Source organism: Planococcus citri, chromosome 2 (assembly GCF_950023065.1).
Source record: "Planococcus citri chromosome 2, ihPlaCitr1.1, whole genome shotgun sequence".
Taxonomy (NCBI): Eukaryota; Metazoa; Arthropoda; class Insecta; order Hemiptera; family Pseudococcidae; genus Planococcus; species Planococcus citri.
The window spans coordinates 58,915,554-58,935,999 of NC_088678.1; the positions used below are offsets into that span (position 1 = coordinate 58,915,554).

A 20,446-nucleotide genomic window follows, 5' to 3' on the forward strand; every position below is an offset into this window, starting at 1 on the left:
TGAAAAATCTGATGAAAAACTATCGAGCACATAATAGTGTATTTCAAATGTAAATTCTTCAATTTATTTGAAAAAATATGCATAAACGCATCTTTTAGGGGTGCCTAAAATGGGGGGGATCTAAAAAAAGGGTTCAAAATTACGAATATATAGAGAGCTTAATTCAACTTTTTCATCTAGATTTCTGAATATATACCTCAAAACGTTACGTTTGGCGCAAATCGCAGGTTTCTAGTTTTTCAGGGGTTCCCAAAAAATCGAAATGACAAAAAATTGGAAAATTGGATTTTTGAGTCCCAGTGAAAATTTTTACTGAGCTCAAAATTTTGTAGGATGGAGGTGATTCAGATATGTTCTAATAAACTGTATAAAGCTTTTACGCGGGTTTCAAAGGGGGGGGGGGGTGTTCAAAAATTTTCCAAAAATCAAAACCTTCAATTTCTGCCCTCGAGGGTCAAAAATAAAAAAATCTCCTCGCATAACGTTTATTGGCTTCAAACAAATATTTTACGCTAAGAGTTTTTCAATTTATACTCAGTGGTTCCTAAAATCATTTTTTTATTCGCAACTTTGGGAACCTCTGGAGCCCGAAAATTTTCATTTTGGGTTAACTAACCACGGATTCGTATTTCGGTCTCTTATTACAACATTTTTGGAGTGATTGAATCGAAAACTAGGTGGGGCCAAAAAATGGCCTTATCGCAACGCATTCTTTCCACAAAATTTTACCAAACGAAAGTTAAAAGCTAAAATTCACCGTGTCTCTATACCTTAATTTCAACATGCTGAGTCAAGTGGAGCTGGTTTCAAGCCATTATGGAACCTCCTGTGGCATTTTGGTGATTCCAGTTTTTTTTAAACATAATTCTTGTACCACTTTGGAAAATTCAAACCCCAAGAAGTTGACCAACTCTGCACAAAATGTAAGAAATCGATGAAAAAGTGGCCAAAGAGTTCCCTTGTCAGTTTAGTTATTCAATCTGAGCAATTTATTCTATTTTTTTAAAAAATTCATTGAACAGAAAAATCGTTGCTCTATCGCCGATTAAAACACAACAAAAAACATCACCGCATTTTTAATACTTTATTTGAAGACGATTTAATTAACTATGTCATAAAACATTGAAATAGAAAATGACTAATATAATAAAACAAAATTAAAACTTCAATATGCATTAAACTGATGATCGGATGTAAGTCACATTAGAAAAAAAAACCTCAAAGGAATAAAAATATATAAATGTATACTCGTATAAAAATGAAAAAGAAAAGAAAGAAAAGAGTTAAGAAAGATGGAAAAAAATTTGTATAAAATTTAAAAATTCCACTCTAAACACATAAACGGAATACATCCTTTGAATACTTACACACACTTACAATTAGCACCTGTATTACAAAAACAAAAAGTAATATAACCGGCCCGAATAAAATTTCGATTTTCAATAATCCGTACATTCGATCAATTTCAATTCAACTTGTATTACAACTACGATGTTCTTGTTCAAATCATCAAAGCATTTAAAAAGAAGAAGAAAAAAACAGGATAGCGAAAGTATATAATCGTATACAAAAATAATAAAAAAAATTTGTTTACATCTACTATCGAAAATAAAAAAAAAGTAAGAACGAATTTATAATCATCGAGATAAAAATGATCGTCTTAATGTTTAAGATAAGATAACAATTCTACTAAAAATATTTACATGTAAATAGTACTTTTTTTTTTACTTCATTTCAGTTACACCGAAAGCTAAATTTTCCAATAGAACAATACAAATACGTGCTTTTCTCTTATGCAAAAGGAGGGGGAAAAACTTCAAATTTATTACACCATCCGATAAAGTTATCGTGTTTCACCAAAAGCAACGTATTTTCGTCATTTTATCCATAAACAAACAATAAGAAAACAAATCAAAACAAATAACAAACATATAATAAATATATTTCTACCGCACATACTCGATCGCTCACATTCATTGCTTCTCGATATAAACCCTCATTTTCTCTCGCCTTTGTCTTTTAAATAGATCCGCGCTTCAAATACTTTTGTTCGTGGTTAAAAGAATACAGTACCATTGCTTTAGTTTCTATTTTTTTAAAAATAAAATTCGTAAGCGTCTCGGTCAACTTATTGTATAATAACTTGCTCGAAAAATAAAATAATATAGCACGAGAATAAAGAATAAGTATACGATTAACTTATAAATCGAAGCGTTTTTTTTTTTTACTTTTATTCTTTTACTTTCAGTATTAAATAAAAATTAAATATAAAAAATTGAGTACACGAAACTCGCCACCTCGATATTCGTTTTTTTTTTGTTTCACGATGAACACCTCATTTTTCAAGATTTTGTCAAAAAAATAATAATAGTCGGTAATATGAAGAGAAAATTATCCAACGTTTCTATCATATCTAAAAAAAAAAAAGAAAAAAAAACTGATTGCACACTACATATAGATAGAGCGTTTCGTCTTTTTCACTAACAACAGCTAAATTTCGCATCGTCGATAATGCGATTGGTAATTTTCGTTTTTAATTATAAATAACAACTCGTTAAAAAGAGAGAAAAATAATATTGTTGTCTATGTAAAAAAAAAATCGTAACTTAGCATAAATTAATAGACCAATTTTTGCGCGACCGATCATTGTTTTCAGCAGCACGTTAATTACCAATTCGCCATTCCTGGTTTATTAAGCGTCATGAAATATATTTGACACGAGGAGCCTCCTTTTGCCGATGAAAAGAATACCTGCGAATTATTCGAAAAATTAAAAAATAGAAACAGATGAAATAATTACGAATTATGATGACGAAGTTTGAATATGAACATCGTGGTAAGCGTATTTACTCACCTTGTCATTTCTTTCGCAAAGGAATTTCAAGCGTTGGGCTTTTTTATGCATGAACACGCCGTCTAAATGACCTGTTTCGACGTTACGGATCTCTATGGCTTTATTTCCCCAGCCCATAATTTGGCCAGTGCCGATGTAAGCGACCGATGTTGGCATTTCGCCCCACTGGAGGACTATATTCTTCGATACCTGGTTTCAAAGAAATATAATAATCAATCCGGATAATTGGTGAAAGAAAATACAATGCATTGAAAAAAAAATCACATTCAAATAACTTCAAGAAACATTTTTTTGGGGGATTTTCAATTGCATCTATTCTTGTTTCTAACCCAAGATGAAACCCCCACATCAAAATTTCAGCTGTCTACATTAATTTTTCGATTTTTAGTAAATTTTGAAAACTTCAAAAATGGCGATTTTCTAATTTTTTAAAATGTACTTCTCGAGTAAAAAATTTGATAAAAATCAGTTCTAAAGTTTGCATTGACTCCCTTAAAAACCACATTGAATATTTCCACTATTTTCCAGCCATTCCGGAGTCTCCAGCATGATTTTTGATTTTTTCCACAATTTTTAAATTTTGTTCAAAACGTTTGGAAATTAATTTGAGCTACTGAAAATCGATTTCTGGCTTATTCTCGACCTGCTCAACAATTTTATTCACAGCTGAGGGGATATTTTTACACAGTGAAAAAATACAAATATTCACCCACCGTAATCAAACATTTCTGATTGATTTTTTAAAAAAAACTTCAAGTGCCGTCTGAAAATCACCCAAATAATGAATAAGCTCGTTAAACAGGTCAAGAATAAGCCAGAACTCAGTTTTCGACTTCCCAAATTAATTTCCATTCATTCTGGGGAAATTCAAAAATTCCGGAAAAATCAAAAATCATGGTAGAGACTTCAGATGGCAGCTGGAAATTGAGGAATTGGATTTGGGAGAGTAGTGATATTAGCTTCAGAACTCATTTTCGAAGCCTTTACCGAAAAAAGTATACTAAACCAAAAAGACACGAATTTTAGAAAATCACATTTTTTAATATTGAAAAATTTATCAAAAATCGAAAAATTAATTTAGGCAAATAAAATTTTGCTAATAGGGATTTTAGCTTACGCTTTTTTTAAAATCCGCATTCGAGTGGTTCATTCGTTAGAATGACATAAGAACAAATTGGAAAAGACTAAAAAATAATATCATCTCAAAATTTGACAAAAGACTTGAAAAATGGACGTACCTATCTGCATCATAAAAAATTACTGAACATAATCAAATTTAACCAAAATTGAGTAAAATTTCGTCAAACTCAAAATTTCATGAATATTTATAAAAATTGTTCAATTGATACATTGGTTATAGAAAAATTGGTATAAATCGATCAAAAAATAAGAAAAATTGGGCAAAAATTGTTTAAAAAGTTCCTAAGCTGCTCATGAAAACAGTTGAAAATGACCTAAAATTGGAGTAATACTAGAAAAGTTCAACCAAGTACATATTACGAAAAATAGGTAGGAACTTAAAATTCAAAAATACCGCTAAAAATTACAGAAGGTAATCAAATATCATCAAAATGGTATAAAATTTTAGAGTAAAAAAATACAGCACCATTAAAATCATTGAAAATGATCAACAATCGACGAAATTTCAGAGAAAATAAGCTAATATAAATATCTGCGAAAGAAATTTGAAAATCGCAAAAAAAAAACCATTAAAAATGTTGCAAAAATTACATTAAGTAGGTAGGTATTATTATTTTTTTAAATTTCAAAATCGGCACAAAAATCGCCAAAAATGATCAAAAGTTGCTAAAATTTCAGTAAAATTGAGTAACTTTTCATTTTCAAACATTGAAATGATGACTCAATGTTGAAAACGAGGAAAAAATTGAAAACGACTAAAATGCGAGATGAAATATCTCAAAATTTGAGCGAAATTTCGCAGATTTAAAAATTGCCAAACTGATTTCAATAATCGTGAAAAAAAAACAAATTTCCAATAATCTTATCGATTAATAGCAGCGAATGGAAAGCGATGGAGGAGAAGCAACGATCACAAATTTATTCATTCTGAAATATGAAACTCACCTTTCCGTAAGTATTAACGTAAACTCCTTCGTTATCGTAACACAGTAACAACTGCATTCCATTGGAATTGGGCAATGTTACAATGCAATGCGGTGAAATAGGCCCTTGAGTCTGTAAAAACACGAATAAAATCATTCAATAACTCATCGATAGCTTTTTTTTTCGAGCGAAAATTCTACACAATCAATCGCATGTTAAGTTTACTCTCTTTTTCAACAAAATACTTACATGTTTCGGTAAATAGATATCGTATACAGAAGCCGAATCTAAATCTACCGCGTGGAAGCCATCAGCAGATCCGTAAATTACTTTCAGACGGGAACCTTCTTCAACCGTCAAATCGACCAATAAAGGTCTGTACGAAAGTTCGCTGAATGACTAAGTAACATAAGATCAAAACCGTTAATAAACAAGATTCAAGTACGTAGATTTTTTTTACATACTTTCTACGATGAATACTCACTTTGAAAGCCATAAACTTATGATAGGGTTTTGGTGCCCAAGCGTAAATCTCAATACTATCTTTTAAAGCGATTACTAAAAATTTAATACGTTCGTATTTGACGATTCTAAAATGCACGGCGCCTTGTAAGTCGCCGACGTTGATCCACCCGTTACGACGTTCTACCTGCTCGATACAGATAATACATAATTACAATTTATACGTTCGTGAAAAAAAATTCCGATGGAAAATAATTTAATACTAACGCCATCCGTTCGAAGTATCTTCGATTTCAGCCACGATAGATAATATACCCGGACACGGTTCTTTTTACCGGATATTGTTATCAAGATGTTTTGTCCTTCTAATACCTCCATCTGCTGGAATCGACGTCTTGATATCAACTGGTATACCTTTCCTTGGCCGCTACGATCCAGCAGCATTAATTCGCTTTCGGTGCCGATCAATAAATTCACACCTGGAACGATACATAAGGTTAAAAATCTCGTACAATAAATGCTTTTTCAATTCTTGCCTTTTTTTTTTTTTTTTTTTTGCAGATGAAATATCTTTTATTTCACAAGTGAATTTAGAAAAAAAAATAATCATCAAAAAATAGGTAAGTATTCTTAATTTAAAATTGGCAACCCTTAGGACGGTAAAAATTTATAAAATCGAAAAAATCGACTAAATTTTCCAAATTCTATTGCACTAAAAATCACTTCTTACCCCACAATGCGGCGCATAATATCTCCGAATTGAACCGTTTCTTGTATTTTCGTATCTCCGGCGTATCCGAAGTGATTTCACCGTGCGATGTTGGCGTTACGTTGACATTAACGTGCGATTCTCTGCGACCAGCTGACGTAGCCGAGACATTTGTACCGCTGGAACCAGCTCCAAATCCGAACGTAAGGAAGGATCTTTGTTTCTGTTGTAAAGGATAAAATTTAGAGGTGACCGCTTGTCGATACTGAAACAAAACATCCGCATATTTCTATTAATTCATCGGAATCTAGATTTATGACATCGATAGGTAAACAGAGGCGTCTATTTTCGCTATTCACGTACAATTTATTTTTGATACTTGAATAAAAAATAAATTGAGCGGCTCTGTTCTTTATTCAGGCAAAATATGTACATAGTAGAAGCCAAAAATTGCATTTAATCCAAAGTATAATTAATAATATTATACAGGATGTCTCAAATGGAGTTCTCTGAGTGAGGTTTTCGCATTATTCTCAAAAATACCGCAAAATTGGCCTTTTTTCAACCCTCAACGACACGCTGACCCTCCATCGACATTTTTATTGTTATTTTTTGAATTGTACAGGTCGATTACGATGCAAATCGACCCCAAATACTTTCGCATACCTCTACCCTTGGTGTACAGAGGGGTCTAAAGGGGTTGAAAATTGACGTTTTTCGACATTTTTCTTGCAAAAATCGCAGTTTTTGAACTGTGCACCCGATACAATTGGTGGAACTCGATAGTACTTGATTACTTCTGAATCTCAAGTTTGATCATTCACATCTCGAACACCTGCACCTCATCTCTCAGATAGGGTACATCATGCTGGTACATAAAATACATAAAATGTATACACACGTTCGACTTCTTCTCCCATGCCCATAATTCACACATCTTTGATAAGTTACGCGAAAATTTCAGCATTGTTAGCACCCTTCATTACAGCAATACATAAAATATGTAAATAAATAAGCGAGTAAAAAAAAAATCAAGCATATAACACACAACAAAACATATATGTACTAAGGTAGGTAATAGGTAGGTATTGGTAATACTTACACATGGGGATGTTACACACCGAAACCATTGAAAAGTGCATATTGATCCAATGACACAGCAAATATTACGAGCAAGCGGTAAAGTAAAGAATTAAAACAAAAAAAAAAACAAACAAACGAATGAGAAATATACGAGACTATACATAACATCATACACGTTATTAACAAGGGCAAAAAAATTATATGATTTTAGGTAGTGGATAAGTAGGTAAATAATGTAAATATATCCTCATTTTTTTTCCTTTATCGTCGCGTTGAAGCTTTCATGTAGTATATTGCAGAAAGGAAGTGAGGAAGCAGGGAGAGTGCGAGATTTTCAGAAATATCAGCATCCAGTTTTAGCCAGGCTGAAGCCAATGTGAAGGTAAGTAATAATGATGTTTCGGAATAAGAATCATGCCCTTGAAGTGGAAACATGGAAAGAGACGCTTTAGGCCAACGTTGAAAATTTGGGGGGGGAAAATTTACAGCTCACAATTAAAATGAGCACATTTCCCTTAAAATAACATAATTCGAAATTGATCCTATATTTTCTAATTGTTTGAGTAAAATTATTTCAAAAATTTATTCCAGAGGTCAAAAAATATTCCTGTCATTTATTAATCTTTTATAGTTTCGATAACTTTAAAACATTATTCGATTTTGACTTCTGCTCCCCAAGCCATTTCTAAAAGTATTTATTCTAAAAGTATTTATATTTAAAATTGACTAGAAAAATGTTTGTAAATTATTACATATTCAATTTTTTTTTGCACGATCATGAATTTGATTCATATAAAATGATTCTGTTTTAACTCACCGAGCCCATAAAATTTTTGGAGGTGAAAGCTTCGGACCTCAAAAGCTCTTCAGAAACACGATGATGCAAGCCAAAAAGCTTCTATAAGCATCTTAGCTACATGATAGGCTCAATAATTACAAATTTTCAACGGCAGAATCGACATCGACCCCGTCCAGACCAGATCATCAAGTTCAATGAAAATGGGTCATTGATTTTTCACAATTTTATGCTCAATTTCGTTGGAAACGAATCTAGCATCACGATTAATTAATCACTAATCAGCGTTAGGACTCACAAAAATCGATTATCGAAACGCCAAATCGATGATGTAAACATCGATATTATGTGAAATCGAAAGTCGAACTCACAAAAATACAAAAAAAATGACTAAAATTTAAAGCGAAAAATTCAGACTTGATATTTAAAAAAAACTGATGATTAAAATTCCCAAAATCGATAATCGAAACGACTGAAATTAATCAACAAAATTAGATTATTACATTGACCGGATGATGATTGAAATCAAATAGCAATAGCAGTAATAACACAAAAAGTTTATAACCAAAATCGATAATAAAGAGAAAATTGACACCTTAAATTGAGAAAACCGACAGTGAAAAATGACAAAAATCGATAATCAAAGTAACTGTACTCGTAATTGATATCTATGATGATGAAAATCACGAGAAATTTGATTATTCAGAATGGAAAATTAAGTAACTGAACCAACAGAAATTGATATTTGGAATAACTGAATGATCCATAAAAATTCAGAATCGTTTTTTAAAATCGATAATCGATAATATTGAATTCGAATTTCGATTACTGAAACCTATCTTTATTTTACGTACTTCAATCAAAAATACTCAAAATCACAACTCAACTATAAAAGTCGATAATCGAAAAGAGCAAAATCGATAATCGAATTGCCGAAATCGATAATCGAAATTACTAAAAATGATACTCAGACGCCAAATTTAAACTCACGACGAAAAAATAATACAATATAAATACTAAAATCGATAATCGAAATGAACAAAATCCAAACTTGGAATTTGTATGATCGATCGATATTCAAACGGATGAAAAATTGCACACCCCTAAAGTCGAACTTTGAAGATGTACATATCAAATAGCAAGTGCATCGTTATCGTAATAAAGTGCATAAAGGCGTTAAGTTAATGTATACATCTCCTCTATTTCCCAGGAAGAAAAGACTTGGTACAGGTAAAAAATACCTGGGATCTTTCGACAAATCAATTGAACTGTTGGTATTACGATCCGCAAATTCGTACCTACCCAATTATTGGAACATAAGACGAGTGAGACAAAACAATGTAAGTACATTCTTTTACATTATTAAAATCATCCATCAGATTCACAATCATAAATAAGCTATAAATTTCGAAACCTCAGTAAATCCAGGTCAAAAAGTAATATAATTTCCAAAAAAAAGTAGTATTCCCCATTTTAAAAAAAAAACCAACATACGTCAAATAATTCTAAAAAACGACTTTGCATGAAAAATAATTTCCATTTCAAACTATTACAATCTACACCTAAGGAGGTAGGGGTATGATTTTCTCCTCAAATAGGTACGAATTATACGCAGCAACGTAGTAATTAAGTAGGTACACAGTATTGCAACAAATAATAACAGACTTGTTCAGATCAACAAAACAATGCAAACAATTTTAATCCACCTATTTCACTTAAATACCTATTGACAGTTTGACGCGAATTATTCCGTTAAAAAATTTCCAATCAGACGAAAAACCAACAAACTCTATCATGAGGATCAAAGTGAGTAGAATTTTTGTTTGCATTGCGTTCATTGTTCATTTAATACAGAAAAAAAAAAGTCTTAAATTCACCGACGAGGGCATAACTTGTTGACAGATCGTTGCCAATTTTTATTCTTCAGTGATCGTGTTACTGAGTCTAGTGCTTATTTTACCGACGGTCATTTTCGGTTCGCAAGTTCAACAAATTGACAAATCGAAGAATTTGATCTCCCACCAACATCAATCCGCACATCACAAGCCAGCATGTTGTTACAGAAATCCAACTTGCTCAGTAAAATGCAGACTGCATCATCACCATTCGTAACTCGAGTAATTGTTAATTCACGATAAATTGAATTTTGGTATTTTTAAATTAAATTTTTCGAGAAAAAAATATTGTTATTTTTCAGATCCATTTAATGGTTTAAAACGGAATTCCGGTAATTCATCGCAAGAAAAAGTTATTCAAATAACACGAAATCAAAAAGATGATAATTACTGAACAGAAAAAAATATGATTTAAAAATATGACCATCATCTTTTGTATTAAATACCAAACATGGAAATAAATAATTTTTGCTCTTATATTTTTTGATATCGTAATCAAATACATTATTCTCGGACTCATCGTCTCATTGAATATCAACACTGAATAATCCATCTAAATTCAGAAGAATGCTCCAAGTAATTCTTCAACAATCCACAAAGGTTAAAACAAAACCAAAACAAATCAGGCAGGTAGGTAATAGGTAAGTAAACATTCGGGCAAGACAAACACCCAACTGACCCAACCACACTTGAACAAGACAAAAATTTAAAAAATACCCCTTTCAGTGAATAGATTGGTGAGAAAACAAGGGAATAATCGAATATTTAGTACAGTTAGATCACAACACCGACGATAAACGTGTGAAACATAAGACGAAAGATGAAAAACCATACAAACCTCATCGCTGGACGATTTATCTTGACGTAAATTAGCAGCAACAGCGGCCGGATTCGGAGAAGCCTGGAATATGGAAAATCGTCACCGATTTAATTACACGTTATGTCTCGTAAAACGTTTCACGAGTTAAGAATTATGTTAATTTCATACAAAAATCAGTCACACAATTTCACCAAAAATAAAAAAAAATCCTCAGAAAAAACTCCCAGTTAGTAAAAACAATTCAAACTTTTTACCTGAGATAATAAATCAGGTAATACAGAACTGGTACGTGAACCGCTTCCATTAGCACCTTCGGCTAAACGATACTCGCTTCGTCGGTCGTCGCGATTCTACAAGAAAAATTACCATTATCAATTTCAATTCGAAAAATTATTCCAGATACGAGAAGATCGGTTAGAATAATCATTAATTCTTCGTTCTTCGCAGAATTAATAAAGAGCCATGAAATCCATTCGACAGTCTTAAGAAGTCTTCAGATAATGCGTTCGGTTCATCCAATAACGATCGCATTTCATCGATCACATAATCAGCAACACTCTTACAAAGGCGACCAATATTCGCAAAATATTACACGCACATTTAGCCCGACACCGAAATGTGGAAAATTTCTTTCAAAATTTCGCATTTACTTTTAGTAAGTAGGTAGGTAGGAATTTGTAATGAAAAATTTTGCATGCTTGATTCGATCAATTTAAAATTACATAAATACGAAATTTCATAATTTTTCGCAAAGTTATCAAAATTATACCAGAAACAGAAAATAACGCGGTCGATTTTTTTTTTCACAAAGGCAGATTTGTTTTTAAAAAATACCCAAACCAAGGAGGAGAAACGTAGAAAATTCGACCATAACCTTCAGTGGGTTTCAAAATATCGGTGATTTATTGTCATATGATTTCTTCATTCTTTACGTAGTTTCATGTTTTTACGCTCGATTTCTCGCAGGCACGAGAATGGTGACGTTTCAAGGCAGAAGAGAAGAGGGGAGGAAGTGTTGTAGGCGAAAACGACCTTTCTTAAACTTTTTTCCAAACGAAATAAAACTTTCAAAATGAACGAAAACTTCATTTTGACGAAATTTAGAATTTTTGAAATATTTCAACTAACGTTAGATCATCTCGAAGAAGAATTTTACGGTTAGAAAAAAAAATCACCATAATTTTTATCTGTTTTCGAAACAACAAAACAAAAAACAATTTAGGTCAAATCGATTCAGAAAATAGAAAAATGGCATATTTTTATTAAGCTAAAAGCCTAATGATGCTTCTCTATACGTATAATGACCATTCGAAGCTAATAATGAATTTCTATTCCACGGATGAAAAATAACACAATGAAAGCTGTAATAAAAGCGAATAAGCAAATCTGAATATGATCGCAATACGAATATATAGGGCACCAAAAATGAAAAAAAAATGGACGAATAAAACATACACTACAAAAACACATCAACTCAAACAATTTATAGTAAAGGTTCAAGTACCTCAGGAATAAATTCAGCAATCAAATACCCACGATTATCTTTTTTCCACTAAATGAAAAAAAAAATCAAAACTACACCATAACGATGGAAATTCATGGCTCAAAATACTAGTAAAATACCACGAACTAATTATTACATCGCTACGAATTTCATTGAAAACAAGATATACGAATATATATAGGAATTAAAAATGGAAAAATAGTGTAAAATATAGGATAAAAATTAGCAGTGCGATGTACTAAACGTTCGTTTCAAAATAAATCGTCGAATAAAATAGAAAAATAAACCAACCTAAACGATAATCAAGCGAAAAAAAAGAAGCCACAACATACAACACAATTGTTTTAAAAATTTGACGATGAATGAAAATTAAAATTTCATGCAACGTGTATTCGATATTGGAAAATCAAAAGCAATGGTTAGTATTACCCGTTTTCCGTAGTAAAAAGCTGCATGCTGTGTCCAGTTTCATCTCTCACCGTTAGTAACACATAGGCAGATACGTATATCTTTAAAATATATACACAATATATGTACACGTAGGTACGAGTTGGAAGACAAATTAAAAAAACCACACAAAAAATACCCGATTCAAAAAAAAAAAAAAAAATGAATAAAGTTTTGTTAATTGAACACGAATATTATACAGGGTGTTTTGGATGCAATGTGCTGTCTTCAATTGTACGATGCTGTAACTCATTCGAACTGAACAAAGATGATATTGATTCAACTCGAATGTCAATTTTTCAAAATTAAAGTAACCGAAACTTCAGAGGATCGAAAGGTAGAAAAATAACAAAAGATTCGTTGACAGTGAAGGGGAAGGAGAAAAGGGGTAGAACGGATCTCAATTTCGATATTTTTTTTTTCAATTTTTTCAAACTGTATGTTTCACGATTAAAACCAACAGAAATTTCAGAACGAAAAACCCACCAGAATATCGTCTGAGGATTCCACAATTAATTTTTCAATTTGAAAATAAAGTTCGAAGTGAAAAGTGTGAAAACAAAAATGAACCAATCTTGAAAGTTGAAATTTAGTTTTTACAGGTATTTCATCGTAATCGCAGGCGAATCAAAAATATAAGTTCGATTGAAAAATAAAATTTCATCAATCTCGAAGACTAAAAAATACAGTTTTCCACAAAGTATCAATATATCAAACAGATTACCTCCATTCTACACAACGCAGTTCGACTCGACGCAAAATCGAACAAATAAAGACTCCAAAAAGCACCCAAAACACCATGTAAAAAAATCACAGGCACCACACACGCGTCACACAGACATCGCAAACATCCCATCGTAATCATTTACCCTCTCAATAGTATCTGATTCGAAAAACAAAAAAAAAATGAAAAAAAAAAAGAAGAAACGTAAGATGAACCAGACTTTTTTCGCTTTTAAAGAGAAAAACCTGCTCAAAAAAATGCTAACCTGAGATGATTCTTCAGTTTCGTTGTTTTCGGTTAACGCTATCCTACTATTACGATTTTTCATTTTCTCAGCCTCTTTTGAAAAACGCATTTCAACATCGCGTCGTCTAGCTTCTAAAGTCTGTTTTAGCTCTTGTCGTTGATTCCTCCTTAGCAAAATATCACCGTCGGTTCGTTCTCTTCGAGGTCTAGTCGGCTTGAATTCTTTAGCTCTTTCGGTGGCCACCGCGGAGACGGTCGGAGATTTAGTTATAGGCGGCGGAGGCGCCGGTTCTAGTTTCGTATACTTGATACCGGTCAACGAAACATCGCTGCCTCGTCTTTTACTTGGTAAATCGGCCTCTAGACCGGTCGACGATTCTTTGCCTTCGACAAATATAGCCGAATGTCTGCTAGGGAAAAAGAAATCGGTATTTTCGCGCCGGAAGACGCGAGGTAACATCGACATCACGGACGACGAAGACGATCCGTCCTCCTTTTTACGAGTCGACTGCGAACTGCCTCGGGTTCGCGAAAATATTCGACTCTCTTCTTTGATAAGTTGCGCCGAGCTCGAGCTTTTTCTAGCGCTGTCTGGGACGCGACTAGGTGTCGATTTCGGGCCACCATCGTCCTTCTTTAGCGGAGTACTGGTGATCGGTGACGATTCTTTGCTTCGACTAGACGACGATCTGAGAGCGGCAGCTTGGCTGTTTTTACTATCGTTGTTCGAATGTTTAGATGGGAAAAATCGGCTGAAATTCCATTCGTTAATTAAACGTTGTTCTTCCGTATCGCTAGATCGCTTCGTATCCTCCGGAGTCTGTTATAAAAGCGTCATAATGTACATAACGATAAAATATGCACTTGTACTGAATAATACATATCGACAATGACAACAACTACTAATTTTAAATACTTTTTTTAAAAAAATCAAAATTTTACCTACGAAAAAAAAAGGAACTAACTAATTCAACGACCTCCCTTCCATGTAAATTTACTTTTTATGTTTTTTTTTTTTTTTGTAAACGCTAAAGCGCGATATAATTATGAAAAATAAAATAAGCGAAAGAAAAATCGTGACGCAATAAGCGGTTACCAGCACCGGAGCACATTTTCCACTATTTAGTACTAGTAACCATGGAGTAAAGAAAAAAAAATTCATAATCTCAAGCAAAAATTCAACTACGGTATTGAACACAGAATCAATATGTAAAAAAAAAATTATAAAGGCACATATGCACGTAGGTGTGATCTAAATATTATCAAGCCAAATAATATGTATACTGCTGCCGCGCATTCGTGATATGCCTTTTTCCTTTTTCCAATTAGAGTAAAAAAAAAGTGGTGTATATTTTTCAAAGATAAAGAGTATCTCGCGTTAATGCTTTGTGTATTAATATTGGAAACTATTTGTACAGTAATTCCGGTGAATAAAGGTACGATAATTACTAACGATTAGAGACTGAAGCAGAAGAAAATTTAGCAAAATCTAATTCTGAGTTAGAAACCCCTTACACAAAATGATCGAAATAAAATACGATTACTTTTGATACATGTAACTAATGTGCCTGAATTAAATTACAAATTTTCAGTTGTTTCTACTCCTCTTATTATTTTTTTTACAAGCCAAAGAACCCATCGTAATATTTAGAATGAGAAAGTTATTTTTCAATAGCATTAGAATAAACATTAATTCGTTCTAGAAACCTCAATCATTACAGAAAGAAAACATCAGCGATTAAAATTAAACTCGAAATTTGTATTCGATCTTGTCGCTAATTCGTTCGCTTCATCTTGCACCTTTATTCACCAGACTACATTGCTACGTTAGTTATTTCGGTAAAAAGATCTAACATTGGGTTTTCTGTCGCTGACTGTACAATCATATACATTGCAAACCTGCGCTATATGCGGATTGGTTTTTAACAGCGTTCCAAAAAGTGGTAATTAAGAGGCTTATTACTTAAATCCCACTCTCGTGTGAAGAACCATCACCTTCTTATATTGGTATATAAATTTCGCATTGGACGAGGGGTTTGCCCAGTACGAGCAGTTCTTGTCTTACAATACTTACACGTCGCATTACCAACGTACTGTTACGATCGATCGATTCTTCTTCGTCCGGCGTAGGCGGTAACGGCCGGTTTGGTGGACCGCCGCCGTTATTCGCACTCGAACTATGACCTGTAAATTACGTCGAATTGGTGTATGAATTAGCAAGATTAGGTATGTGCACATATTTATGTGTTAAACAGATCGAGCACACAGCACACGAACACACACAAAAGCAACTTTGTGTTGTTTTTTTTTTCGTTCGCGTACCTCGTTCGTGTTGTAACATACCAGCTGAGGATGACGACGGGTTCATGTCCATCGGAGCACGATTGTATGGCGAAAATTCCATTCTGTAAAATTTAAAATATTATTATAGTCGCGAAGGATTTTGAAAACATTTTTAGTAATTATGCAACGAGCGATGGTTGGGAATTTTTTCCTCATTTGTTCGAGGAATAAGCTAAAAGAATTCCTGGTACGAAATTTAATACATCATCGTAGATTTTTTTTTCTTGAAAATGAGGATCAAATACAAAAATAGAGCGTACAACGCATTTTCAAAATTTCAGAAAGGGAGGGGAGGGAGAGCATTTTTTAAGAAATGGATGCATCAACGAAGTATGTTTCAAGTATTTATTTTGAAAATTTAGTCATCTCAAGAAAAAAAATACTTATTCGAAATATCTAAGTGACTTTTCTACGATGTAAAAGTGAACGATTGATATAGAAGGAAAGGGGAAGAGGGGAATAAATATTCGAGCCTATTCCGTTCTGAAATTCGACTGCAAATCTTTAAATCTGATTAAACACACCACGCATACCAACACTATAGGTATGTCGCATTTGAAATTCAACGAAGCTGAACTTCGACCCGGTCGAAATAAGCCAATTAACCAAATATTAACTTAATTTGTAACGTAATTTCATTCATTTAGAAATGCATAACGAGAACGAAAGGCGGGGAAATGAATTAAACATGACTACGGTACGACACGAAGTCATTAAAAAACGGCTACGTAAAAACTACAGTGTGTACAAATACGTACAAAGGTTTGGGTGGATCGCTCGCCAGCAACGTGCCATCATTAGGTTGTCTTTTTCTAGCTAATCCTGATTTAGCTGCGGCGTTTCCGCTGCTGTCGTCTTCTTCGTCATCGTCGTCGTCATCGGATGAATCCAACGGGTCGAGAATATTGGTCGGATGGTGATGATGATGGTGACTGGATTGTTTCGCAGCCCCGTTTTCTACCGGTTTCACGCCTAGATCGGTCAATTGGGCAGCTAATACGTCTAAATCCTAAACAAAGGCAAAAACAATGAACACGTTAAACAATTACTCGAAAATATATGTTTTACCGGATGTGGAATTCATCTACGAACCTCTGGTCTTCTTGGCGATTCCTGTGTGTTATCGAGAACATGTAAAAAAAAAAAAGAACATTTATTAGTATTTTTTTTTTAATGTTTGGGTTTTAAATTATCATTGTACTCTTTCGCTTCGAAACGTGCCTAATACAAAGACAAGAAACTTCACAACAATAATACAAAGGAATTACTCGAATTAATTCGCAAATCCCTACGGTCGACAAATACACACGTACTTCCAGTTTACATAAGTAACACTCTCAAATACATTCATTAGAACAATTCAACTAGCTGAAAGGTCGTAACAAATATAAAAGGACACTCACCGATGGCTTATACATATGAGAATTACGTTGAGCCATTGGTTGCTGATGCATTTGCTGAGGAGTCGGCGGCAGTGGACGCGACGGAGGATGTGGATCTGGTACAACTGGAAGCATAACGATCGTTATCTAGAAAATTAACATTCACAAGATCCTTTGAAAACTCACCGATTAACCGTTGATTGATCGGAGGCCTTGCAGGCGGACCGGGCTCCGGTATTTCTTCGCGATCTTTATCTTTATATTTTGATTCTTTTGATTCAATATGAGCACACAGAGCTTTGCCTTCCTATTAAGTCGAGAGAATCGATTTATTATCGTGCAAAATGGACAGATTAAAAGACAAAGGAAGGTCAAGTACTTGAATTTGCTGGAAATTTCTACGCAACGTATTGTCCCCGGGAGCCTGAATAATGGAAGATGGTTCTCCGGGACCGGGAAGATCGTCATCTTCTTCATTCTCAGAACCGCTGTATCGATAATCTTCGCGTTCTACGAAATGGATGACAATATTAGACAAAATATTTTGATACGACGTCACCGACAGGGTTTTACACTAGCGTCGATAAAATTTCTATAAAAGGAAATGTTTTCCCATTTCTCTCTTCTCCTCGTCGATAATTAATCGTAGCGTTACAATGAAAAAAATTATTCATCGGTATCTTGTTGAAATAGCGGAAGGATTCGACGATAAATAAAAACCTAAATAAGTACGATGACGTCATCATAACTGCAACGTACGTTATTGCAGCAAATAAGGAGAAAAGAAAACGACGAGTGGTGGCGTGTAAAACCGTTAATGTAATGTGAAATGTGAGGAAGTGTTTCAAGTTTTCACATCTCGTTAACTTATCAGTGATACAGAATATGAGAGGAGATAACAGAATAAAGCGAATTCCTTATCGTACCAACGAACTCGTTCTGAAAATGATTAATGAAAATATACGCGTATTGTTGAACAGTACCTTTTTCTTGTTTTCTTTTTTTGCAACGATCGATATGATCTTTCAACTGAATTCGAACTTGTCTTTCAGTAGGTTGATCTCGAATAAAAGGATGTTTCAAAAGATGTTCAGTATATGGCCTTTGATGATAATCCTTAACCAGAACGGTTTCAATGAAACCTGCAAAATAAAGATAAAATAATCGTCGATTAGTGTTTACAAGGATGATTCATTATATACGACAACAACGAGTAGTCAAGTTCGATAGATTGTACGCACTGTGGAATTTCTTTCCCCATTTTTTAGACTTGAGACGGGGAGGCGGATTTCGCGGAATTAAGAACAAAGCTCTCATAGGATGTAGATCACACAGAGGCGGTTGTGATTCAGCCATTTCTAAAGCTGTAATACCTGTAAATTGAAACGGAATTATTACGTGTAATGTTTCTCCGAAATCTTACGTTGATTGCGTATATAATATCGCACCTAAGCTCCATAAATCGCTTCTATTATCGTACGTAGCGTCTGGATTTTCATCGCAAGCGATTACTTCCGGTGCCATCCAATACGGCGTACCAATGAAGGTATTTCGACGACCGATTGTTCTGTCTAATTGAGCACTCACACCGAAATCAACTGTAACAAAATAATGCTCCGTCAGAATGATCTGTTGCGTATTTTTTTGGTCACCTGGAGATAAAATCGTTGCAGTTTACTACCAACCTAATTTAACTTCGGCGTTGTCTGTTAATAGAACATTCTGCCCTTTGATATCGCGATGAATCACTTTATTACTGTGAAGGTAACTCAGACCACGTAAGATTTCTCTACAAATGTAAGCTATCCATTCTTCTTTAAGCGATTGGCCTTTGGTCGACTTAACCAGATCTGTTACCGAACCGGCTCCACAGTATTCCATGACCAACCATAATTGATCGTCTTTACCAGGAGGACTCTTTTTGATGAACGCTCCATAGTACGTGGCAATGTTACGATGATTAGAGTACTGCACAGTTAATGAATCGGAAATTATGACTCATGAGACGTACAACAGATCAATAGGCGAATTCTCTACTAATACTTTACCTTTTTAAGCACGTTGATTTCTAATTTGATTTCTTCTTCTTCGTCCTGAAAAATGAAGAAACACAATCGATATTTATACAAACACTGTACGATTTTAAGAACCGGTACAAGTATTTGTTGAAACACTCACCTCCGTAACGTCCATAACTTTAATGGCGGCCAGTTGACCTGTTTTGGTATGTCTTCCCTAAAATAATTTAATAGCACGATTAGGTATGCTTGAGACATAAGACTACAGAACTGAAAAAGAATTACGAATGCTTACTTTGTAAACCTGCCCATAGGTACCATTTCCTACGACTTCGATCAATTCGAAAATTCCAGCAGGGTCCTGAAATTTACGAGTCCACTTCATTAAGATATAACTTAAAAATCGATCAGCAGCATAATAGATAATATGTTGGACTTTTAGTTTCCTCACACAATGTTTAACTATATTGGGTAACCTAGTTGCTGTAGTCTTAGTGGGACTGAAAACTTGAAAACTATAACATTACAACATCTACCCCAACTGTTTGAGAAATATCGAAATAGCAACTAAGATTGATAGAATTTGGTTTAGAAGAAATGTTATGATTTACGAGTAAAAATAAAAAACAATTCCCAGCAGAGTTATCTCACCCAAGGAGTGAGTACCATGTCAACGTAGTACATCCGAGTAATACGTATGCAATCTGAAATTATTTTAATAAAAGATATTACCTTAAGTGCGTTCAAATCTATATCGTCCAAGGATGTCAGGCCGAGGTTGTGCGCCATTTTCGTCGATTAATATTAAGAAATAATTTTCTTAAAAGTGGACGCGTATGAAATTCTAATGACTACATTCGTTCGGTTCGGGTTCGTGAAATCACACACATGTCCGTATCACAAAAAATTCTGCTATTTTGATATCGAAAACATTATAACTATTAAGTAGATGAAATTGGTTAAAACTACTTTTAATTATATGAATCACATTACTAATGGAACAAATAGCTACGAAATAATACGAAAGGTGAATAATCTAATCACAATAATTATATTCTTATTCATAATAAAATCATAACAAAAGTCACTCACACGCCTA

The 20,446-nt window shown here is 33.6% G+C and overlaps 1 protein-coding gene and 1 long non-coding RNA gene across 7 annotated transcripts; one reads left to right on the forward strand and one right to left on the reverse strand.

Annotated features, from left to right (window-relative positions):
* Window positions 1–1,070: 1,070 nt before the first annotated feature.
* Window positions 1,071–20,427, reverse strand: msn (serine/threonine-protein kinase msn). 6 transcript variants are annotated; one of them, XM_065351787.1, is made up of 25 exons: window positions 20,080–20,427; window positions 19,643–19,708; window positions 19,508–19,564; window positions 19,378–19,422; window positions 19,015–19,297; window positions 18,778–18,927; window positions 18,571–18,702; window positions 18,313–18,471; window positions 17,709–17,839; window positions 17,516–17,636; window positions 17,351–17,445; window positions 17,040–17,060; window positions 16,706–16,956; window positions 15,927–16,009; window positions 15,679–15,788; window positions 13,624–14,424; window positions 10,938–11,033; window positions 10,702–10,764; window positions 6,111–6,354; window positions 5,648–5,859; window positions 5,403–5,567; window positions 5,168–5,317; window positions 4,940–5,050; window positions 2,855–3,043; window positions 1,071–2,751 (listed from the first exon to the last, which is right to left on the reverse strand). In XM_065351787.1, the coding sequence occupies exons 1-25, from the start codon at window positions 20,134–20,136 to the stop codon at window positions 2,668–2,670; spliced, it is 3,876 nt and encodes a 1,291-aa protein (XP_065207859.1). In that variant the 5' UTR covers window positions 20,137–20,427; the 3' UTR covers window positions 1,071–2,667. The 6 variants fall into 6 exon arrangements, with proteins under 6 accessions (XP_065207859.1, XP_065207858.1, XP_065207860.1 ...); XM_065351786.1 differs by having other exon boundaries at window positions 17,351–17,454; XM_065351788.1 differs by having other exon boundaries at window positions 15,948–16,009; window positions 17,351–17,454; window positions 20,080–20,426.
* On the forward strand, window positions 8,938–10,340 carry LOC135836809 (uncharacterized). Its single transcript, XR_010557082.1, has 3 exons — window positions 8,938–9,774; window positions 9,871–10,085; window positions 10,166–10,340. It is a non-coding gene; the product is annotated as an uncharacterized LOC135836809 (long non-coding RNA).
* Window positions 20,428–20,446: the final 19 nt, after the last annotated feature.

Excerpts from the sequence above, each read along its gene's own strand:
- msn (XM_065351786.1), bottom strand. The coding sequence starts at position 20,136 with ATGGCGCACAACCTCGGCCTGACATCCTTGGACGATATAGATTTGAAC. Across the intron at positions 16,010-16,705 it reads AGCGATCCACCCAAACCTTT|AATGGAATTTTCGCCATACA; the intron begins GTACGTATTTGT and ends TAAATTTTACAG. Across the intron at positions 6,355-10,701 it reads ATAAATCGTCCAGCGATGAG|TATCGACAAGCGGTCACCTC; the intron begins GTTTGTATGGTT and ends GTTTTGTTTCAG.